The sequence below is a fragment of the Hippocampus bargibanti genome, linkage group LG01 (genome assembly GCF_051943395.1).
Source record: "Hippocampus bargibanti isolate YZ-2025 linkage group LG01, ASM5194339v1, whole genome shotgun sequence".
Lineage (NCBI taxonomy): Eukaryota > Metazoa > Chordata > Actinopteri > Syngnathiformes > Syngnathidae > Hippocampus > Hippocampus bargibanti.
The window spans coordinates 35,621,781-35,647,283 of record NC_142734.1 but is presented as its reverse complement, the minus strand read 5'-3'; the positions used below and the strand labels follow the sequence as shown (position 1 = coordinate 35,647,283).

The following is a 25,503-nucleotide window of genomic DNA, read 5'->3' as shown; positions in this document are numbered from 1 at the left end:
TGTCCTTTAACAGACAATACCAGGAGTCCTATTTAAAATTTGGATTTATTGCGACAGATGATTCCTACGCACCAAGGCCACTCTGCGTAATATGCAGTTTCCATGCAACTCGTATCATTTTATTTTGTTGTATTTGTCCGCCGGTCCGTGGAAATATTGTCTGACATTAAACCGGTCCGTGGGCGCAAAAAAAAAAGGTTGGCAATACAGTACGTACATGCAACGCGGTGGACTGTGGCTGTGTGGCTTTGGTCTCAAACCACAAATCTCTTTCTATTGGCTGTGCTCGTGCGTGATTTGGAAGTAGGAGGGCAGCCTGCTTTCAGCGCTAGATTAGCTATCCGGATTTGCGTGCTAACACGCCCCCTCCCGCCCCAAATCTCTACCCTCCCTCGGTCGTTTCACTTCTGTCACTCTGCCGCAGACCCACGACCGCCTTTTTAACCCCTGCAATCGACCATTGCGCACGCGGGACCACTTTGGGGGTGTTAACTCGTAATCTACGTACACCGAGTTCAGTACAACATGGAAGACTACCACAAACCAGACCAGCAGACGTTGCAGGCGCTCAAGAACCTCGCTAACCGGCTTCGGATCAACTCCATTAAGGCGACCACTGCAGCGGGCAGCGGGTAAGATTATGAACGGAACCCCCTGGCCAAGTCACGATCCAAAACAAAAATGTTCTTGTCCATCATAAACGGGAAACAATCGACATTTATCGAACGGATTTTTTTTTCATTTCTTGTGATCGTTTAGTACACTTTGGCCACGCTAGAATAAAAAGATGTGTGGAATTAAAAAATAGCCACAATAAATTAGCATTGCCTCATGGCAGGTGCATATTAGAGTCGAATATGAGCTATCGGTTCTTTGCTTGCTGACCCAATGGAACGTAATGGTGTGAACATGCATTGAATTGGTCTGCACTTGCTTGTGCGTTAAACTGTGGTTTAAAAATTCACTTGTGCTGTCATACAATTCTTTTATTGAACTTTCCGTCACTAAAATATTTGATTTATGGAAGAAATGAATGAAAGGTTCACAAAATCGTTGCTTGCATCTGACTGTATGTGACGTAAACGCATTATATTCTATTGGTGGTAATCTTCTGGCCATGCATTAGTTACACAGAGTGTGTTAACGTTACAGTTAAGTACAGCAGTGGTCCCGAACCTTTTTTTTTTTTGCGCCACGGACCGGTTTAATGTCAAACAATATTTTCACGGACCGGCGGATAAATACAACAAAATAAAATGACCTAGAAAAGCGTTTCGACATGCGTCAAGAGTAAATCATAGACGGATGTAATGTGGTAATTTTTCATTTTTCAAAATAAAACATAGTTCGGACTCAGATAATAATTAAAACGGAAATTATGTAAATTATTTATTCTTTCTGCGCGGCCCGGTACCAAATGGCCCACGGGCCGGTACCGGTCTGCGGCCCGGTGTTTGGGGACCTCTGAGGTACAGTACAATATACTGTTTTAGCAACGATTTTGTGAACCTTTGATGCGTTTCTTCCAGAAATCAAATATTTCAGGTATGGAAAGTTGAATGAAAGAAATGCATGAAAGCATAAGTGAATTTGTCTTTATGCTAGCGTTCAGTCATTATTATATTCGGTTTCTGGAGAATAATTCATTCATGAGTAGAAGAAACGTCATGTTTACTGTGGTCCAAAAATGCACTGTTTTTTTTTTTAACTCTGATGTTGCATGGAACATCAAAAAAAAAAAATTCCCATTAGGTGTCTTATCGAAATAAAGCTGTTTTACCTCTGCCCCTAAAATCTCGTCTAAAAATCATTCTGCGTTCAATACATTCAAATCCCATCTGAAAACCCACCGATTTAAAATATAATTTTCTGTGTAGCTCTATCTCTTGTTTCTATTTATAATTGTATTTTATTTAATATTGTATCTATGCTTGTCTGTGACTGTAAAGTGTCATTGAGAGCTTTAAAAGGCGTTTAAAATAAAATGTATTGTTATTATTATTATTGCTGTTGTTGATGTTTTATTATTGATACAAACAAGTTTTAAAAATAAAGAAGAATGCGATTAGGTCCAGCCAAGAGTGGCCTGAACCGCTTCCATGGTGGGTTATATAAGGAGGAGGAGAAAAAGAAAAAGAAAAAGAAAAAGGAGGAGCGAAATCCCGTTGGATGCAGTGGTCGGTCCAGTGCACTTGGTTGGACGTATTGCGAAGTAAAGGCCGAATGGAGCTCGTCTCGCGAGAACGCTTCAGTCGCAAAGCGCTCGTCATTCAATCGAACAACTACATCCAGCTAGACTTTCACAATAAAAGAGTCTCGTTTTTTTTTTTTTAACTCGGAGTTTTCTCACGAGTTGTGTACGCCCTAAAAATACCCCTTGATTTTATAATTTTATTGTTCATTTTTTTATGTTTTCAGCAGTATATATTCATAATGGATTCACCGAATATTTTTTTTTAGGTTGGAGCTACCCTCATTTAATCACATCTTCCCTTTCAGGACAGATTAAGCCTTGGTGGAGGAAGGCTGCAGTGAGGTATTTTTGGCATGTAGAGTGAAAATGGTTAGAGCAATAACCTGCAAGATGTCTAAAGATTGTGCATGCACAAAAACAACAATATCCAGTGGATGCGTCGTCGGACTGACTACATGTGCTCTAACATAAATTAACCCAATAAAAGCAGAAAAATCGACAATGTGCATCACTGATAGAAATCATGTTTTTTTTTTATTTTTACTTTCTTGCATTGCCATGCTTTGGCTGTGGTCTATTTTAATTCACATTTTACCAAATGATGACATCTCTTATATCTTTTTTATCTTTTTCAGTCACCCCACATCATGTTGCAGTGTTGCAGAGATCATGTCTGTGGTCTTTTTTCATACCATGAAGTACCGACCTGAAGACCCACGCAACCCCAATAATGACCGTTTCATCCTTTCCAAGGTAGTAACAGCATCATTTAAAGGACAACCGACATTACTTTTTGTTTCCTGACATCAGAAAAACGTTTTTTTTTTTTAAGCATCTAAAGTACCCAAAACACGCAGGATGATATTTTTGGTCAAATACAAAACACCAATAAAAATGTGTCCAAAATCTACACAAAAATTGAGCTGCGAATTGGGCATTTTCAGAAAGCCCCGCCCCCATTTTGTGACGTCACGCCAAGACGTCATGCATTGCTGGAGAATCAAAACAATGGCTTCAGATTCGGAGAATATGCTTTCTTGTTACACATCCAGTTATGAATATGATTGAAATAGTTCTGAAGAGGAAAGCATAAATGTTTGCAATCGATTAAAGAATTTATTCCGGGCCATTTTGAGGCAACATTGGGGGGAAATGGAGCACCAAAAAAGAGGCAGAAAATGGCCACCGAGCTCCTGTGAGGAATTAATGAGCCCGTTTCCACAGGCTGATAAATTCCTTACATGGAGCTTGGACGCCCTCTTCTGGCTCTTTCTGGTGCAACACGAGGTTTTCAGACCAAACAAGCATGACGTGATGGAAGGACTGCTACAATGTGACATTTTTTTTTCGGTCAGGGGTGTTCCTTTAGTGACGTCACGTACGGAATCGTCACCAACTCAAAAAACAAGACTTCCGGAATATTCAGCGCGAGTCTTAAAACGTAAAATATAGCTATATGCGGTGGAATCATTGTGAAATACGCTCAGTAGAAGTCATTTGAAGCCATTTTACAAATTATGGACACAACTTGTCCGGAGACGTTGGTTGTCCTTTAAAATGCCTGTCCGGTGACAACGTTACTAGAATATGTACCGTAAAAATAAAAGTACCACTTTAGGGTGTCTGAATTTAGCACAAAATTTCATTCAAAATACGGGTAGTCAAAATTAATTTCTATTTTACCACATTTTCTTTCTGAAATACAGTTGAAAACACCATTCCAAGACGTGAACATTTCTGATGTTCTAAATTCCTCATTAACATAAACATCATGAAATTCTACTGTCGCATTCATAAGTTTGCATTTATTGGTCCTTCCATAACATGGGTGAATAGACTATTTGATCTCTTCCGCTTCTTTTTAGGGTCACGCTGCCCCGGTGTTGTATGCTGTGTGGGCCGAGACGGGCTACCTGAAGGAGAATGAGTTGCTCAACCTGCGCAAAGTCGACTCCATTCTTGAGGGTCACCCTGTCCCGGTGAGAAAGCCAAACGTTTTCCTTTTTTTTTTTTTTGCACTTCCGGGTTCATTTTTTTTGCAGATTTTGAACACTAAGTCATTTTTATTGGTGTTTTGCATTTGACTAAAAATATCATACTGCGTGTTTTGGGTATTTTAAATTCTATAAAACGTTTTTCTGATGTCAGTTAGGAAGCAAAAAATTGATGCCGGTTGTCCTTTAAATATCGATGATGAGCTGTTGAGCCTCTTAACCTAGATATAATGTACCGTACTACCTTTATTTATTTATATTTTGGTGATGTGAAAATTCCCAAAACACGGCCTGTGTTTTGAGCCGATCATCCCTTTTTCCAACAGAGGCAGCAGTTTGTGGATGTGGCCACAGGTTCTCTGGGACAAGGTCTGGGGGCTGCGTGCGGAATGGCCTACTCTGGGAAGTACTTTGACGAGGCCAGGTAAGCGACACGAAAACCTGATTACCCACTTGGTCTACAGGTGCGCTTGCAAAATATTAAAAATGCTGGCAATTGTCTTCCTTAGTATTATTTTTTTTTTGCTCGCAGCTTATTGTCCTGTAAGATTATGTTAGTCAATTTTTTGCGGCGCCGTCCTGAAGTCAAAAGAACAAAAAAAACTACATAAATAACATAACACAAAAACAGAGATTATTATTATTATTATTATACAGTATGCCATATTTGATGAATGCAAACTAAATGGAGTCATAAAGTAAAGTACAATGTGCAAACAAGTGTTTGCCCTTCCTTCTTGCATACGGACGAACAGCAATATAACAAATACTGTCCTCATGATTGAACAATGAATTCGTGAATTGACGGTTCCTCCGATCTTGCATGCTGATAGTGTCACAGATTTTTAATGACAGACGCCCATTGTGTTGATGTGACATTTTAGCCTGCAGCGTTAAAACCAACACACCCTTGATAGGTGCGCTCATTTGTTAAAGGACAACCGACGTCTCCGGACAAGTTGTGTCCATAATTTGTAAAATGGCTTCAAATGACTTCTACTGAGCCTATTTTACAAAGATTCCACCGCATATAGCTGTATTTTACCTTTTAAGACTCGCACTGAATATTCAGGAAGTCTTGTTTTTAAGTTGATGACGAGTCCGTATGTGACGTCACTGATGGAACGCCCCTGACCGAAAAAAAAGACATTGTAGCAGTCCTTCCATCACGTCAATGTATTTTGCTGTACTTGTTTGGTCTGAAAACCTTGTGTTGCACCAAAAAGTGGCAGAAGAGGGTGACCAAGCTCCGTGTAAGGAATTTATCAGCCTGTGGAAACGGGCTGATTAATTCCTCACAGGAGCTCGGTCGCCATTTTCTGCCTTTTTTAGTGACCCATTTCCCCCCCGATGTTGCCTCAAAATGGCATGGGATAAATTCTTTAATCGATTGCAAACATGTCTGCTTTCCTCTTCAGAACTATTTGAATCATATTCATCACTGGATGTGTAACAAGAAAGCATCTTCTCCGAATCTGAAGCCATTGTTTTGATTCTCGAACTAGGCAACATGTCTTGGCGTGACGTCACAAACTGGGGGCGGGACTTTCTGAAAATGACCAATTCGCAGCTCAATTTGTTTGCAGATTTTGGACACTAAGTCATTTTTATTGGTGTTTTGCATTTGACTAAAAATATCAGCCTGCGTGTTTTGGGTATTTTAGATGCTATAAAACGTTTTTCTGATGTCAGTTAGGAAACAAAAAAGTGACATCGGTTGTCCTTTAAGGCGACCATGTCCATTAACACTGACACTTTAATATTTAACCCTTTCAGGGACAACGGTTCTTACAGTGAACAGCTCATTATATAATGGAGTTACAGGTGAAAAAATATATTTGTAATAAAATGAAATAACGTGAATACGGTACGTATCTAGGCGCATCCAAAATACACGATCATGTGTAGCTTTTTTTTTTTTTTTGCAACGACAGTGTGGGGAATACCATCCTGTACTCTCGCTTTCGGTCCGCTTGTGAGCACTCAGTTGCTTCTGCTCTAATAAGCACACATTCAAGTGCACTCCCACCACGCTCCATCTCCCCATCTGCTCCCCTCCCCCATTCCCCAACACCTCCTCCAAAATGCACAGGTACATACCCTCCTTTTTGTGCGTTTCCTGTCTCACTGTTTGCTCGGCTGTGTGTAAAACATGCATATAGTCTGCGTGTGCTGAAGGCTGCATAGGTTTTCTCCACCCTGACACCGAGCGCGACTCTTTCACTGTAATTCAATGCATCGCGAGGGCTCCAAAGGCCAAAATAGGCTTCCAACCTCCAATTTCATGAAAATGCAATTGTTTTGTATAAATACAACACTTTCATCATTAGGATACGATATTGGCTTGTTATAAAGAAAATAGGGCCCTTTTTGGGGGGAGTGGATATATCATTGAGAAGGTTTCATGCCCTCTAACCATGTGGAGATGACTGAATGTCGTTACCATGCCGACCCTGCATCAACCTACTTCGGTGGTCTGCAGCTTTATATAGGTCAAGGAATTGCATTTGTCGCGTGCCTCCATATTTGACAGTAGAACCCTCTTGATTCTTACTTGCGTTATTCATATTGTCCTGGAAATTTTATTTATTTTTGTAATTATTCTTCAATAATAATTCAAATTTGGAATTATCCATATTGTATATTTTTGTCTTGTAAGAACTGAAGAAAATCAATATATTTGACATTTTTTTATGTAGGGTGAAGTAAATGATCATCCACAAAAAAGGGTGCGGTCGTTCAAGCAGTACGGAAAAAAATGAAGCTATGCATGAATGCGTCCAATGCTGTAGACTTGAGGGTGATGACGCCGCAATAAGCCACCATAATGAATGTCAAAATACAAGATTATTGAGTGAAGCGCAGACAGTCAATGGCTGCGTACTGAGCGGAAATTTGTTCTTTGACAATTTCTATCATTTTCTGTTTTAAGGCTGCCGTGTTTGTGTGTGAAATAGTCTTTTGACATTAAAAATCTACATGTTACTTAAAGGACAACCGTCATCACTTTTTTGTTTCTTAACTGACATCAGAAAAACGTTTTATAGTATCTAAAATACCCAAAACACGCAGTAGGATATTTTTAGTCAAATGCAAGACACCAATAAAAATGACTTAAAGTGTCTAAAATATGCAAAAAAAAATGAAACCGGAAGTGGCCAGTTTCAGGCCCCCTTGTTCGTGATGTCACCGCAAGACATCTTGCCTTGCTGGAGAATCAAAACAATGACTTCAGATTTCGAGAAAATGCTTTCTTGTTACTCATCCAGTTATCAATATGATTCAAATAGTTCTGAAGAGGAAAGCATACATGTTTGCGATCGATTAAAGACTTTATTTCGTGCCATTTTGCGGTAACATTGGGGGGGGATGTCTCACCCAAAAAAGGGTAAGGAATTAATCAGTCCGTTTCCACAGGCTGATTATTTCCTTACACGGAGCTTTGTCGCTCTCTTCTGCCTCTTTTTGGTCCTACACGAAGTTTTCAGACCAAAGTACAGAAAATGCATTGACGTGATGGAAGGACTGCTACAATGTGTCCTTTTTTCGGTCAGGGGCGTTCCTTCAGTGACGTAGGGCGAGGACTCGTCACCAACTCAAAAACAAGACTTCCGGAATATTCAGCGCGAGTCTCAAAACGTAAAATATAGCTATATGTGGTGGAATCTTTGTAAAATACGCTCAGTAGAAGTCATTTGAAGTCATTTTACAAATTATGGACACAACTTGTCCGGAGACGTCGGTTGTCCTATAACATTTTTTTCTGCTCAATTTTACTCAATGTAAGGTTTCCATTCCGGCAAGAATTTACACTAAGTATTGTTACTTTGCGTAGGAAAAGAAATAGTATAATAATAATAATAATGGTATGATAGTTATAAGAACAAATCATTTTTATCAATTCATACTCTATTATTTCCATGGATTCAATTGAAAAACTAACCCTTGACAGCTGTTGGGAAACCACCGGAGCTTCTTCCTTTTTGTTGCTTTATACTCTGAATACAGCTAACATCACTCCATCTTGTTGCATCCACCTATATGGAATTCTTTTTGGCTTATAATCTTTTTTTTTTTTGCCTCTGTGCGGTTTGTTGTTTCTTTGCGTGTGAGGTTGGAATGCAAAGTGTCTCTGCCTATCTCGCAACTCTATTAAGAACATGTCTATTTGACCGGAAAGCTGTCAGAAATCGTTATGTCGCGGAGTCAAGATGAGGATGTCGTGGGTGGGGCGCTGGTGAAGTGTGCCTTTGTGTGTTTAAAAAGCATCCTGTCAGGCCTGATCTGATATTTTGCTGAGGAGAAAAAGCTGGCGGAAAAGACTTCCAAGCTGCTCCAAAATTCTGCTACTTGAGTGCTGTCTAGAGAAGAGAGAGATTCTCTCCATATCTAAAATATAATATTTCAAAGGTACAGCACCATTCATTTCCAGAAAGCCGCAAGAGTGACTTTGCATCTACCGTAAAAAAAAATATTTAAGCTCCTCACTTAAAACAGTCATACTGTTATGTTTGACTGAAACATACGAAATAATAATTTTGAAAATGTTCTAAATCAGTCTTTGTTTTCTCCTTTTTTTAATTGGATTGGATTTGCCTTTATTAGTCTATTATTATTATTATTATTATTATTAGTGTATTAGTAATTGGTGATACAAATATACTTTATCTAATTTGTTGTGCTGACTCTGAACCTGTTTCATTTTTTTTCCTCTGGCGCATCTAGTTTTCATAATATCTACAAAGTAATATTTAATATGGTAATATATTCGTTAATATTTCTAAAGTGAGGGTTAGATTCAGCAACACGATAATTTTTTGGGCGGAGGGGGAATTGAAATCAATGACAATGTATTGCAAAATCCATCTTGCACAAGCATTCATTAGTCAAATTTAAAAACAAAAGTAATAATACCTCGGAAATATGATGCACTATGAAAGTAGGACTGACTTTTTAAATTAAAATATCTTTAGTTGCATACAAAGCCATATCTGATTTAAAAATGTCTGTAGATCAGTGTTTTGCACGTAAAAGCATTACATTTTCTGAAAATCTTACACAGTGCACCTTCTAATCTGATATATGGATATAAAGCGCATCACTATATAAGGCTTTAATCCATATCAATATTTTGATTTATTGGACGTAGCATTAAAATGTGTTGTTCTGTCAAGCACTTTTTGTCACCTACAGCGGTTCTGGAAGGTTTTTTTTTAATTAAGCTGTATTGTAGTGTATTCCCATTCGTGTTGCTCCTTTTAACGGATGCATAATGCAACAGCAGCCACTTCTGTCGCTTCTATCTTTGCGCCTTATAATGCGGTAAGCTCTATGTATGAAATCAGTTTTAAAATTCTAGCCCTTGTGTGGGAAATATGATCATGAAGCTAATTGAAACAGGACTGCTGGAAATTTTAAAAGTTAGCCAATCTACACATGAATCTCAAAGACATAATTGTTACTTGCGCATCCTTTAAAATATTTCGGAATGAATGAATTGATGGTTTTGGCACAGCTACCGTGTCTTCTGCCTGCTGGGTGACGGCGAGCTGTCTGAAGGCTCTGTGTGGGAGGCCATGGCCTTCGCCTCCTACTACCAGTTAGACAATCTGGTGGCCATCTTGGACATCAACCGGCTCGGCCAGAGTGACCCGGCGCCTCTCCAGCACCACGTCGAGAAATACCAACGACGCTGCGAGGCCTTCGGGTGAGTCCATGTATACTAATATTTCACACTTTTTTTTAAAAGTATTTTAAAGGACAACCGACGCCGCCGGACAAGTTGTGTCCGTAATTTGTGAAATCGCTTCAAATGACTTCCACTGAGTGTACTTTACAAAGATTCCACCGCATATAGCTATATTTTACCTTTTAAGACTCACGCTGAATATTCAGGAAGTCTTGTTTTTGAGTTGGTGACGAGTCCTGACATCACGTCACGGAAGGAACGCCCCTGACCGAGAAAGCGACACACAATGTATTTTGCTGTACTTTGTGTTGATCTGAAAACTTTGTGTTGATGGCGAAGTTAGAAGGAAAACACATAACGCAATATCAACTATTTGATATTCGCTGAAGCAAATTCCCAGCAGACAAATCAGCCCATTTCCAACGGAGCTTGGGCGCCATCTTCTGCATTTTCTGGGTGCTACATTGCTGTCATTGACTGCTCGAATTGATATGGGAGGACTCCTTTAATCGATTGCAAACATTTATGCTTTCCTCTTCAGAACTATTTGAATCATATGTATATCATATTAATATGAATGGACTCACGACAAATTGAGTCAAATAACAAAAACCTGAAATGTATCATCTCAAGAAATGTGAATATACCAGAAAAAAATATCTAAATAATTTTGTATATAAAAGAATAGGTGAGCATGATCTTTTAGCGCGTGCCTAACTAAATTTCATAGTGCCATACCTTAGTTTCACTTTTGAGACCGAACTTTCTGGCCACATTCAAATTGATTGAGATGAACCTGCCGTGATATAAATTCCTCTTCATTGCTTCAGGAATTCACGATTGAAATCAAATCAATCCAAAACAGTGTTGATAGTTGGACTTGTACTGTGTCCTTGTTCAGGTGGCACGCCATCATTGTGGACGGACACAGTGTGGAAGAGTTGTGTAAAGTCCTGAATCAGCCCCGCCACCAGCCCCTTGCCGTCATTGCCAAGACCATTAAGGGCAAAGGCATACAAGGTAATCTTGGACAACTATTTTCGTTTCATCATAACTTCTACATTCGACGCATTGTCATATTGAATACGAGACTTTGACCCCATCCTAATCCCACCCCTTCTTTTTAATCCCTAAGAATGTGTAGAATACACACCCCGATGGCCTTTTGTGCGAATATTTTGTTATTATGGAGAGGGAATGTGCATTATTATGTGATTGGAGGCTCCAGAACATGGGCAGGAAAGTTGTCATAACATTCTAAGGCAGTGTAGGCAACGTGATTCTAACCTTTGACCTTGAATGCAGCCTATTGTGTCAGCTTGATTTCATGCATGAGCATACGTCATACAAAATCCATTATTCGGTACACCTGTGATATGTAATGACAACCAGGACAAGCGCCATATAAGAAAATCCTGCCTTAAAGGATAACCGACGTCACTTTTTTGTTTCCTAACTGACATCACAAAACATTTTATAGCATCTAAAATACCCAAAACACGCAGTATATTTTTATTCAAATACAAAACACCAATAAAAATGACTTCAAGTGTCCTAAAATGTGCAAAAAAAATTGATAGATGAAATAAGAACGAAATAAGCGGTACGGAAAATGGATGGATGGTTTACAACCGAAAATCTTTTCTCCACTAAACTGAGTGCACCTGAATGCACCACTCAACTCCCCTCGGCTTCCTTATACGTCACTTCCTTGAGTCGCATCTCATTGTGATAATGCATTATCCTCGTAGCGTTCCATTGTGAGCAGGCGTGTTTGTATTCTACAATCTTGATTTAAGAAAAAAAAAAAAAATTAAAAAGCAGACAATGATTACATTGATTATAATGGGAAATGTTTCCGTTTTAGACCAAATAGTTTTTAAAGGAGGTTTCTGGAACTGATTATGGTCAAAAACTGAGGTTTGACTGTAATTTGTCATTTCCACCCTGTCGCCCTTTGACCATAAAAGTGGCATGGAAAATAAATATTAATGAAGATGAAAATTTCATTTGTCGTGCTGTGGAGCTGGACTGCCATATACTGTATGGTGTTCCTAATATTCTGATCACGTCCTAAAAAGTCACCCATTGCTCAAAATATGAGAAACAGCTCTCAGTGTGGCGCAATGGAAATATACATACCACTACGAAAGTACGCTACATTGGTGCCGAATGTACCTTTCAGCGGCCGAGGATAAAATGGGCTGGCACGGGAAGCCTCTCCCCAAAGACATGGCCGAGAGCGTCATCAAGGAGCTGCAGAGCCGCATGGTCAGCTGCAACAAGCGTTTGTATCCTTCGCCGCCCAGCGAGGACACCGCGCCCGTTAGCCTGCGCAACATCCGCATGCCCAATGCACCCAGTTACAAACCTGGAGAGAAGGTAAGAAAGAATGAGGCGGATAATTTTTGTTACCATCATACACCGGGTGAAATATGTAACATTTGTTGTTTAGTTTTTTAAACGGATGATCAAAAACGTATTTTGTCATTCAATGCAAAGATGAACACAAGTACAATTGGGCTGCAGTTGCTATCATAGCGGGCTAACCTGAGAAAAGATAGATTGGATTGCATTGGATGTGCCTTTATTAGTCTCACAGTGGAGAAATTTACATTTCACAGCAGCAAAGTTATGACAGGAAGAGGAAAGAAAGGTAGAAAAACAAAAATACAGGAGCTGCTGTAAAGGCAGCCAGTCTCGCGGCGCCGTCTTGAAGTCAAAAGAACAAAAAAAAAACAAAATCACAAATAATATGACAACTCAAAGACACAGCCATTCATTCTTAAGCACTTTCTTTGTTACATAAAGTAACTCTAAATTAGATCAAAGCGTCCTTTTCACTAGTGCATCATGGATATCATGGTGGAATGTGCACGTCTGCTACAAGCTAGTTGTTGAAAGCAAACATGAAGCTGTAGCATCCATTGACAAAAAGACACTCTCTCATCTTCTTGTCCACTTCTGTCCCACGTAAATCCACTTCCTTGACCTTTGAACCCACATCCTCTCATCCTTTCTGTCCATCTGTGACCAGATTGCTACCCGGAAGGCATACGGCATGGCTCTGGCCAAGCTGGGCCGCTACAACGAGCGTGTTGTGTCGCTTGACGGAGATACCAAGAACTCCACTTTCTCCGAGCTGTTTAAGAACGAACACCCCAACCGTTACGTGGAGTGCTACATTGCTGAGCAAAACATGGTAGGATGGAGTTTTCTCTGCTTTGCATTGCCTCGAGATGAATGAGCAGTCTAAATACTGTTGAACTGGCGTTATCTGAGCTTGAAATGGGGGTGGCTGTACAAAAGGTAAATGCTGCCTCCTCGTGGGAGGGAAAAACATTGCCAGAGGTCTGACCGAAGCTTGAAACGCGAGTGCAGGGTTCAAATTTGACGGCAAATGGAGTTGGCATGTTCTTCCTGTGGCTGTGTGGCTTTTTTCCGGGTATTCCCGGTGGCCTCCGATAATCCAAAAATATGCACAGCAGGTTATTGGAAGACTAAATTGTCTTTTGGTGGGAGTGTGAGCACAAATGAGTGTTCGTCTAAGTTTCCCTGTGATTGACTGGCAACCGGTTCAGGGTGTCCCTCGCCTACTGCCCGAAGATGGCTGCAATAGGCTGCGATCGCTGCAGTGTGATGATCAGCAAATTTGAAAAATGAGTAGATGGATGGAATGAAAAATTCCAACATGTAATCCTATGCAGCGTGGAAATGTTATGGTTGCCGTGAAAGAAAACGGTTGAAAATCGAAAGGGGCTACTAGTTCCAAATCTCCTCCTCACTTCCCTCCCACAGGTCAGCGTGGCCATCGGGTGCGCCGTGCGGGACCGCAACGTGGTCTTTGCCAGCACCTTTGCAACTTTCTTCTCCCGGGCTTACGACCAGCTGCGTATGGCCGCCATCTCCGAGAGCAACATCAACTTGTGCGGATCTCACTGTGGCGTCTCCATTGGTTAGCCAATGACTACCTAGCAAGTCTTTTCAGCGGGTTTCTAGCCATTTTTTTCAAACTAGAAAATGCTTCCCGAGAATCCTTAACTTGAACCTCCCTACTTGTCGCCTTCTCCTACTCCTCTTCCTCTTTTTGGAATCAGCAACCTCCCTCCCCGTGTTTCCCCCCACGTGTCACGGAAGCCATCTGATTCTTTCCCCACCTCCTTCCCTTTCACCTTCTCCACCTGCTCAGGTATAAATGCATGCTCACAACCTGAATACATGCTCGTCTGCTTGCTTGCTGCGCATGTGTGAGCTTCAAGCTTGATGATTGCTCGTTGTGTGTGCCTGTGTGTAGGAGAGGACGGTCCCTCTCAAATGGGTCTGGAAGATCTAGCCATGTTCAGAGCCATTCCTGGGGCCACCGTCTTCTACCCTAGTGATGGTGTCTCCACTGAGAAAGCTGTGGAGCTTGCGGCTAACACAAAGGTAACATTGATTCAGTGGCGAGCCGTACATTTCACACGTAGGCCTTCAGTAGTGCAACATCTGTATCAATCCAACCATTAAAGGACAATCGACGCATAATTTGTAAAATGGCTTCAAATGACTTCTACTGAGCGTATTTTACAAAGATTCCACCGCATGTAGGTATATTTTGCCTTTTAAGACTTGCGCTGAATATTCAGGAAGTCTTGTTTTTGAGTTGGTGAAGATTCCTAACGTCACGGAAGGAACGCCCCTGACCGAGTTTGTTTTTTTTTTCCCACCCGCCAGGGTCTGTGTTTCATCCGAACAAGCCGCCCTGAGAACAACATCATCTATAACTGCAATGAGGACTTCCATGTTGGACAGGCTAAAGTGTGTATTGTTTTTTTATAGATCAATTTTTTTCTATTTTTTAGTGTGTGACTTGAAAAAAAATAACAAAAATATGTCTCTTAGATTCTCTTCATTTTCATCCATTTTTATGGATGTTGTTACATGTCCACATAATTTACCACTAAACGATTATGTCAACACATTTGTTATCCAGTTACTTTTTCACCTATGCCAATTTATTAAAGCAATTATTTTCCATCCGGAAAAAAATCATGAGTGTCTTTGGCTTCTTTAGTGATACACATTACAGAGAATGTATTTATTTATTTTTACTTCAGTATTAGTAGTAGAAGAATAGTGTAAGCTACTGTATTGTATTGCGATTCTTGTTCTTTGACTAGAGTATTTTTACACAAGTAACTGAGTGAGTAGTTTTGCCGACTTTCCCGCTCGCTTATGGAGTTAATGCTTTGGTCTTCCCTTCCATCTCAGGTTGTGTACAAAACCAATGACGACCATGTGACCGTCATTGGTGCGGGGGTGACCCTCCACGAAGCCATGGCGGCCGCCGAACATTTGAAAAAAGGTCAAGAGAACCTTGTTTTTGTATATGTGAAAACACCTACTCAAGAATCCTCTCCCTTCTCGTCCACCTACAGAGAGAATTCACATCCGCGTGATTGATCCGTTTACTATTAAACCTTTGGACGCGAAGACCATCATTGACAACGCTCGGGCCACTAGGGGGCGCATCATCACTGTGGAAGACCACTACTATGAAGGTGAGCAGTACACCCATGAGATGGCTCCTGGTTGTGAAAATCAAGCAAAGGAAGATAAAATAATCCCGCCTGTGATGATTTGCTAAACTACGATCTTGTGAGATTTAACCAAGATTTGTGTTGAAAGTTTTATCCCATTTCAGAGACATCTTTTTGATGCAAAATCAGCCAAATTCAGTTATTCAAATGTATCGCCCCCTATTGGACTGGAGTGGAACACCTGCCAAGTTTGTGTTGTTTCCTGAGTCCTGTTTGGGGCTTGTTTATCTGATAATAACACTGAATCAATGGTGTATTGTCTCTTTTGCTCAAATTTAAATGATAAAGAAACAACTGTTATGGATACTTGTGATTGTTCTGCCTATTTCAAATATGGTGTTTTTACGAGTCGTTTGGTCTTGCCATCGCACTGTTAAATTTTAGTCTATACCAATTAACATAATCACCACTCCACATTAGTTCTCCAGGTAAGAATTGGCAGTTAGGCTCCACTCAGTAGCACAACTGCTGTGATATCGTCAAATTAGTCACAGCTAGGTTTAACAATAAGTAGAGCTACACTGTGTAGCTTCATGATAGCGTTAGATTCTTTGCAAAGATTGCAAACATGTATGCTTTCCTCTTCAGAACTATTTGAATCATATTCATAAGTGGATGTGTCACAAGAAAGCATCTTCTCCGAATCTGAAGCCATTGTTTTGATTCTCCAGCAATGCAAGACGTTTTGGCGTGACATCACGAACTGGGGGCGGGATTTTCTGAAACTGGCCACTTCCGGTTTAGATTTTTTTTGCAGATTTTGGACACTTTAAGTCATTTTTATTGGTGTTTTGCATTTGACTAAAAATATCATACTGCGTTTTTTGGGTATTTTAGATGCTATAAAACACTTTTCTGATGTCAGTTAGTAAACAAAAATGTGTCGGTTGTCCTTTAAGACTCCTCAGAACTTTTTTATATTGCAAATGTCTTCAGGGATGTCCAAATGGCCTGTATTTCTTCCCTTAATGACTGCTAGAAGCTTTTTAATGAAAAAGCGGTGAACGAGGTGTTTGAGCAGAAAGCCTGGGAATTATTGCGCATCGACTCGTCAATAAAATGGCTTGATGGATGGAAAGACAAAAGGGAATGGCGGCGATGAGCAGAGTGACAAGATGTGGAGGAATTTGGCTGATTCTTGTGAGCAAGGAAGGAGATGAGAGGCGGGGCACCATGCTACATGATGTTGGCATGGGGGGGGTGGAGTCGCCACAGCCCGTCAGAGCTTTTTAATTTCCGCTTTTGGCCTGAGGGCCCTCGCTGACCTACATACTGTACATTACAAGCACGCTGCATTGACATGTCCAAAATGTCTCTGTCTGCTTCCTGCATCCTTAATTAAAAAAAATAATTTTTAATCATCATGGCCGCCTGTAATTTCCTCATTGTGGGTGTGTTAAAGGACAACCAACACCATTTCTTTGTTTCCTAACTGATATCAGAAAAACGTTTTATAGCATCTAAAATACTCCGCCAGCCATGGTGGGGCGGTGCTCCATGTGTGTTTTTTCAATACTGTCTATTGGCGATCAGGTCCGAAACCTTGTATGAATCAGCCTTTGCTGCGTTCCCTCTCAGGTGGTCTTGGCGAGGCAGTTTGCTCAGCGGTGGTGAATGAAAGCGGCTTCAGTGTGCACCGCCTGGCCGTGTCGCAGGTGCCTCGCAGCGGCAAACCCCACGAGCTGCTACAGATCTTCGGCATCGACCGCGATGCCATCATTCAAGCTGTCCGTAAGGTGCTCAGCGGGGCCGCCAACGCCAAGTGAGGTCGAAGTAATGGAGGGGCGCCACGGTGAAGGTGAACTCTTGTCTTTACGCCATGATGACAACCAACGCAGAAGAGTGAAGTCTCCAGTCACCACGAGAAGCCCCTTCACATTAAAAAAAATTATCGTAATTAATGTTGTTTAACACTAACCCAATTCTGTTGGCGCACACGTGCACAAATTTACACCCCCGACCTGCCTGAGAAAAGTCTGATACTGCTGTAACGTGGATGTGACAGATGTCATGTGATGTGTTTTGTTTTATTTTTAATAGTTTTTTTTTTGTGAAACCCCTCACTTCTCGGGTGCGACGCCACACCCACTTTCAATTGTGAGCCCCACCCACTAATGGCAACGTGATTTGTTTTGAAACCCTTTTTTGCCCCCACTTGCGACAAGATGGCCTCATACCAATAAAAGGTTGCTTTCTTCACAATACTTGCCTCAGATTTTTTTTTTGCAACACACCAACCTTGAATAAAAGTATCTTTGTGATGTGTACAGCGACTACCGAACTGTTTTGCATAGCAGGATATTGCAAATAAATAAAATGAAATACAATGTACCCCCACATTGAAAAATAATTGAAATTACAGGATCACTGGCAACTGTCACATATGGCACATATAGGTATTTTTTATGGGAAAAAATGTTATCCAGTTGCAAAGGACCTGGAAGTGATTCTGTAATTTCCATGTGTTGAAACTATTTTTTTTTCGCCCAGACAGAAATCTCGGTTGGTTGTATTGCCGGCCTGCATTTCAACTTCACTCATTTCGCTTTGAGAAAACGCTTGCATGCATTTTTCCGCTGAATCTTAAAGAAAAAAGGAAAAAAAAAAAGGGTAAAAGCCCAGATCACTGGTCCTTGGGACCATCATAAAAGCCCCCCGCCCATGTGTTGTGCATATTTTATATGTGTTAATAATTGAAAGGCTTTTTGAAATATTCATCGACTTTGCGAGGGTATGTGACATTTGTGCTTTCATTCGGTCACACTGGATTTTGTAATCTCATCTTCCTAAACAGTAATTCGAATAATACTGTATTAGAATTATTATATACATTAGGTTTAATGGGTTTCAGGTATATATATATATACCCACACACACACACACACACACACACACACACACACACACACACACACACACACACACACACACACACACACACACACATTGTTCTATTTAATTAACTAAACAGTAATTTCAATATTAGCATTATTCTACACATTAGGTTTAATTAGTGAGGTTTTTGTAACTTTAGTCATTATTAAATGTCAATTACATATATATCTCTAGATATAGATATATCATTATATTGAATAATACAGTATAATAAAGAGTGAGCGCGGGGCTTTGCCCCTAATATTTAACTCTTTCCAAACATTCAGCATTTATGGTTTGAGAAAAACAGACAGAAAAAAAGAAAGGAGGAAAAAAGAAAGAAAAGGTAGAAGAAGAAAACCAAAAGAAAAGAAAGAAGAGGATAGAAAAAAGAGAAAAAAGAAAAGATAGAAAATGGTAGAAAAGAGAAGAAAAGAGAAAAAAGATAGAAAATGATAGAAAAAAAGAAAGAAAAACAATGAAAAATATCGAAGAAACGAAAAAAGAAAGATCAAAAACTGTAGAAGATAAAGAGAAAAAAGAATGAGGAAAAAGAGGAGAGAAAAGAGAAAAAGAAATATAGAAGGTAAAAAAAGGATAGAGAAAGAGAAAAAGACAGAAAAAAGAGAGAGACTGTCAAGAGTTGAGCACCCCCAAAAACGTGTAGCTTTCAGGTGAATGCTTGTGACTCACCATTGACTGTTGCTTGTCTGAACCGCACCAGGTGACCCTCTTCCCAACATCATCCTCTATTGATCCACGATGATCTGATCTTGATCCGATCTTGATCCAGCATCGGAAGTCTGTTGAGCCGTTCTTAGTCTGGCCCCTCACCTGGGAGCAGTTTGCCAGGGAGGGGGGCAGAAAGCCCCCAGACAACTTGAACTCCCGGGATCATGGAGACACGCAAACCCCTCCACCACGATAAGGTGACGGCTCACGGAGGGGAAAAAAAAATTGGCCATTCAGCTGGCTCATTCAACAAAAACAGTTTGAGCAGGCATTTGTTCAAAAACAGACCGTTTGTTAGCTTGGCATTCTTCCAAGCCCATCAAAAACGGTTCTAGCAGGCATTTGTTCAAAAAGGACCACGTTTGTTAGCTTGGCATTCTTCCAAGCCCATCAAAAACGGTTCTAGCAGGCATTTGTTCAAAAAGGACCACGTTTGTTAGCTTGGCATTCTTCCAAGCCCATCAAAAACGGTTCTAGCAGGCATTTGTTCAAAACGGACCGCGTTTGTTAGCTTGTCATTTTTCAAGCCCATCAAAAACGGTTCTAGCAGGCATTTGTTCAAAACGGACCACGTTTGTTAGCTTGTCATTTTTCAAGTCCATCAAAAACGGTTCTAGCAGGCATTTGTTCAAAACGGACCGCGTTTGTTAGCTTGTCATTTTTCAAGTCCATCAAAAACGGTTCTAGCAGGCATTTGTTCAAAACGGACCGCGTTTGTTAGCTTGTCATTTTTCAAGTCCATCAAAAACGGTTCTAGCAGGCATTTGTTCAAAAACAGACTGCATTTGTTAGCTTGTCATTTTTCATGACATGTCTTTTTCATGACATGTCTTTTTGATGACTTACCTTTTTCATGACTTACCTTTTTCGATGACTTACCTTTTTCATGACTTACCTTTTTCATGACTTACCTTTTTCATGACTTACCTTTTTTTGATAAGACAGACTTACCTTTGTTGATTTCGTTTAGCGATTTTGTGATGGGACTTTAGTTTGGAAATAGATGGGGTGGTTTCCTTTCCGCCAAGGAGTTGAAAAAAAGCCCATAAATGGGGCCTAGGTTATTTTAAAGCGAGCACGTTTTTTTTTAATTGTTTTATATATTATTGAGGGATGGGAGTTTAAAATAGGCTAACAGTTTAACCTACCTTGACTGATGCACCACAGACAGTGTGTGCAACAATAAGATACTTTGAATGGAATTATTCCTAATTATTGATTATTATTCATATATATTCATAATAATACACATCACATGAATCAAACAGCAATGATGCATCGACCCAGGACCAATACATTGATCAATTGATTCACCCAATAAATAAATAAACCCCTCAATGCACAAAGTAAAACAGAAAACAATACATAGAACATGCATCAAACAATAATGATATAACCATCAATATCTTGACACATTGATTCATCAAAAGATTAAAAAATAACCCCAATGCAAAAAGTAGTAATATCGACAAAGAAAGAAAAACATACCTCTGAATGTTGCTCGACAACGGATCGAGTTTCAGCAACCTTGTATTGTAGTTCACGGAACCTAAAACGAACGCATTTGCGAATACAAATGCGTTGGGATTAAAAACAACGCTTGAAAGTGCACAGAAGGGGTGCGACGGCAAATTGGGTTAAAGCGCATGCGCACAAGAACAATGCAATGTTTTCTACTCAAAAAAGAAATGCACATTTTTGCAACTCAATGAACAACACAACAAGCAGGACCCAAAATGCAACAAGCGGGACACCAAAATGCAACAAGCGGGACGTAAAATGCAACAAGCGGGACGCAAAATGCAACAAGCGGGACACCAAAATGCAACAAGCAGGACACCAAAATCCAACAAGCGGGACGTAAAATGCAACAAGCGGGACACAAAAATGCAACAAGCGGGAGACAAAAATCCAACAAGCGGGACGCAAAATGCAACAAGCGAGACGCAAAATGCAACAAGCGGGACGCAAAAAATGCAACAAGCGGGACACAAAAATCCATCAAGCGGGACACAAAAATGCAACAAGCGGGACACAAAATTCCACCAAGCGGGACGCAAAATGCAACAAGCGGGACACAAAAATCCACCAAGCGGGACGCAAAATGCAACAAGCGGGACACAAAATTCCACCAAGCGGGACGCAAAATGCAACAAGCGGGACACAAAAATCCACCAAGCGGGACGCAAAATGCAACAAGCGGGACACAAAAATCCACCAAGCGGGACGCAAAATGACAATTTCCCGCCAAAACTGACAGTTCGAGAAGCAGCAGAGGCAAAAAGCAGAAGCGAGCAGCAAAAGGCGACAATGTCAAAAACAAAAAGCTTACGCACAAAAGGGTGTAACAGAATACACCACCAAAAGCAATGCACAAATGTGACAACATCGAGTGAGTTCACAACTCAATCACTTTCCCGGTCTGATGAGCATTTGAATTTAACTGGCGGATACAAACCATGGGGTGCGCAAGTGCATGTTTGGTTCAAAAACACGTCGCGTTTGTTAGCTTGGCATTTTTCAAGTCCATCGGAAACGGTTCTAGCAGGCATTTGTTCAAAAAGAGGCTGCGTTTGTTAGCTTGACATTTTTCAAGTCCATCGGAAACGGTTCTAGCAGGCATTTGTTCAAAAACAGACCGCGTTTGTTAGCTTGTCATTTTTCAAGTCCATCGGAAACGGTTCTAGCAGGCATTTGTTCAAAAAGAGGCTGCGTTTGTTAGCTTGACATTTTTCAAGTCCATCGGAAACGGTTCTAGCAGGCATTTGTTCAAAAATATACCGCGTTTGTTAGCTTGGCGTCTTTCCAAGCCCATCAAAAACGGTTCTAGCAGGCATTTGTTCAAAAAGAGACTGCGTTTGTTAGCTTGACATTTTTCAAGTCCATCGGAAACGGTTCTAGCAGGCATTTGTTCAAAAAGAGACTGCGTTTGTTAGCTCATCATTTTTTCGAGTCCATCGGAAACAGTTCTAGCAGGCATTTGTTCAAAAAGAGACTGCGTTTGTTAGCTTGGCATTTTCCAAGCCCATCAAAAACGGTTCTTACCTTTTTGACGACTTACCTTTTTTTTGATGAGACAGACTTACCTTTGTTGATTTCGTTTAGCGATTTTGTGATGGGACTTTAGTGTGGAAAAAGATGGGGTGGTTTCTTTTCCGCCAAGGAGTTGAAAAAAAAGCCCAAAAATGGGGCCTAGGTTATTTTAAAGCGAGCACGTTTTTAATTGTTTTATATATTATTGAGGGATGGGAGTTTAAAATAGGCTAACAGTTTAACCTACCTTGACTGATGCACCACAGACAGTGTGTGCAACAATAAGATACTTTCAATTAAATTATTCATAATTATTGATTATTATTCATATATATTCACAACAATAATACACAGCACATGAATCAAACAGTAATGATGCATCGACCCAGGACCAATACATTGATTCACCCAATAAATAAATAAACCCCCAATGCACAAAGTAAAACAGAAAACAATACATTGAACATGCATCAAACAATAATGATACAACCATCAAGTAAAATATCTTGACACATTGATTCATCAAAAGATAAAAAAACAAATAACCCCAATGCAAAAAGTAGTAATATCGACAAAAAAAGAAACACATACCTCTGAATGTTGCTCGACAACGGATCGAGTTTCAGCAACCTTGTATTGTAGTTCACGGAACCTAAAACCTGGAAACTAACGCATTTAAGAATACAAATGCGTTGGGATTACAAACAACGCTTGGAAGTGCACCGAACGGGTGCGACGGTAAATTGGGTTAAAGCGCATGCGCACAAGACCAACGCAATGCTTTCTACTCAAAAAAGAAGTAAATGAAAATCGCAGTAGAGGTAGAAAAGATCAGCTAGCGTTCGATGTAGGACATTTCAAACACAAAATACAAAATGACAATAGGGCAAGCGAAGCCCGGCAGGCCAAGGGTTAGCGATTCAAGTGAAAAACAGTGCTTTCTTTGCATCATATCAACAACGCTTTATCGATTTGAAACACATCAGAAAAGCCAACCAAACGCTGCGGGTTGTGTGCACATTTTTGCAACTCAATCAACAACGCAACAAGCGGGACCCAAAATGCAACAAGCGGGACCCAAAATATATCAAGCGAGACACAAAAATGCAACAAGCGGCCACAAAATATATCAAGCGAGACACAAAATCCGTCAAGCGGCACACAAAATGACAATTTCCCGCCAAAACTGACAGTTCGATAAGCAGCGGAGGCAAACAGCAGAAGCGAGCAGCAAAAGGCGACAATGTCAAAAAACGAAACGCTTACGCACGAAACGGTGTAACAGAATACACCAAAGCAACCCACAAATGTGACACAACATCGAGTGAGTTCACAACTCAATCCAACTTGACAACAAAAAAAAGCCATTTTCCCTTCGTGTTCTGTGGCCCCTGGGCGTTGCTCCTTTTCCGGGGTCTGATGAGCGATTGAATTTAACTGGTGGATACAAGCTACGGGGTTTCCTACGTCTCAAAAAAGGCGGGAAAGGAGGGTGTACCCTTTGCGCATGCGCGTGTATGGTTTCCGTATTACTGTATCTGACAACTTGGCAAACCAAGTGAAACTGGCATCTTGTTGAAAAATAAAACGTACATTCAGAAAAGTTTCAACAACAACTTCAGATTTTCTTGATTCTTGCGCTTCACTACAACTACCACACAATCAGACATTTTAAATATGATTTTTTTTTCTCTCTTTAAGGAAAAAGGACATGCAACATGTTAAAGGACAACCGACGTCACTTTTTTGTTTCCTAACTGACATCAGAAAAACGTTCATAGCATCTAAAATACCCAAAACACGCAGTATGATATTTTAGTCAAATGCAAAACACCAATAAAAATGATTTAAAGTGTCCAAAATCTGAAAAAAATGAGCTGCGAATTGGGCATTTTCAGAAAGTCCCGCCCCCAGTTCGTGACGTCACGCCAAGACGTATTGCAGAATCAAAGAGACGTATTGGAGAATCAAAACTATGGCTTCAGATTCGGAGAAGATGCTTTCTTGTTACACATCCAGTTATGAATATGATTTAAATAGTTCTGAAGAGGAACGCATACATGTTTGCAATCGATTAAATAATTTATTCCGTGTCATTTTGAGGCATCTGGACTGCAATGTAGCATCTCAGAAAAGAGGCAGAAAATGGCGACCTCTTGGTCGGTTGTCCTATAATTCCTTTTAACTTTACCCAAAGTCACTGTGGTTCTAGATTTTCATTTTATCTTTTTTCTTTAACAATAATGAAGTGTGCCACTAAAACTAACCCAAAACTATCACTATCAGAAACCACAGAAACAAAGATCTTTTTTGGGAAATAGCTAAACTTGTTATTGCCCAGTAAGCATGTCGATGAACACAGCTTGAGTGTCAACTTGACTAAAATATGAGCAGTGATTTACAATCACTGAACAATGATAAGGGGTAAGGGGGCGAGAGAAGGGCGAGGCAAAGCGGGAGGGATAAAAAGGAAAAAAATGGAGGATGTGGGTGTGTAATGTGAAAAAGGAGGGAGGGCAGGGTCCAAAGAACAAAGAGACAATGCAAATATACCCATTGGCCCAAGCCACGAAATTGCAAAAGGGAAAGCCTCATCGTAAATGTGGTTATAGCACCCTCTTCCGTTTGTGTTGCAAACTGCACTACATAACTCCTCCATTTGTTATCTATATACTTATCGATTTTGTAAGAATAATAATAATAATAATAATAATGATAATCTTCTTCTTTTCCTTTCAGCTTTTTTTTCGCCACAGCAAATCAGTGTCCTCCATCTTTAGAGGTTTGATCCGCATGTTTGTTTTGGACACGCTTTTACGTCGGATGCCCTTCCTGACACACACAACCCTCTGTATTTATCCGGGCTTGGGACTGGCACAAGAAGACACTGGCTTGTGTCTACAGAACACGCAATGCTATGAACTTAATAAAGATGAAGATGCTCAGTAAAAGGCTCCCAAACACAAAATGGGGATTGGCACAGCAATATTCAAAAAAGCTAAACTATACTCACCATTGGATGACAATGCTCAATAATAATAATAATGATGATAATAATACATTTCATTTATAAGCACCTTTCAAAACTATCAAGGTCACTTTACAGTCACAGGGTAAGTCTTTCTGTAGGTAAGCAGCGGCAGCCAGACGCGCCAGCGTTCACTCAACCTGATTATCCATTTATTTATTTTTCCATTTATTTATTCACATATTCATTGATCAATTTATGCATGCATGCATGCTAGTCTTGGAGTTGGAATTTGTTTTTCTTGCCAAACCCTAACTGGTGTCCGTCCAGTCGAGAAATGTTCAGCAGCCAATAAGGATGTGTTTTAAAAAATGATTAAATAATCAGTTCGCATGTAAGCAACATTGATCAAACGGGAATTAGAAAAAAGGCCCTGAAAG

The 25,503-nt window shown here is 40.3% G+C and overlaps 1 protein-coding gene across 1 annotated transcript; it reads left to right on the top strand.

Moving 5' to 3' along the window:
• Positions 1 to 401: 401 nt before the first annotated feature.
• LOC148904089 (transketolase-like) lies at positions 402 to 17,671 on the top strand. Its single transcript, XM_089013868.1, has 14 exons — positions 402 to 632; positions 2,830 to 2,947; positions 4,060 to 4,173; positions 4,515 to 4,612; positions 9,704 to 9,895; positions 10,779 to 10,897; positions 12,063 to 12,259; positions 12,915 to 13,079; positions 13,676 to 13,832; positions 14,172 to 14,302; positions 14,591 to 14,674; positions 15,128 to 15,221; positions 15,295 to 15,417; positions 17,035 to 17,671. Exons 1-14 carry the CDS (start codon positions 526 to 528, stop codon positions 17,220 to 17,222), a joined length of 1,887 nt encoding a protein of 628 aa, XP_088869994.1. The 5' UTR covers positions 402 to 525; the 3' UTR covers positions 17,223 to 17,671.
• Positions 17,672 to 25,503: the final 7,832 nt, after the last annotated feature.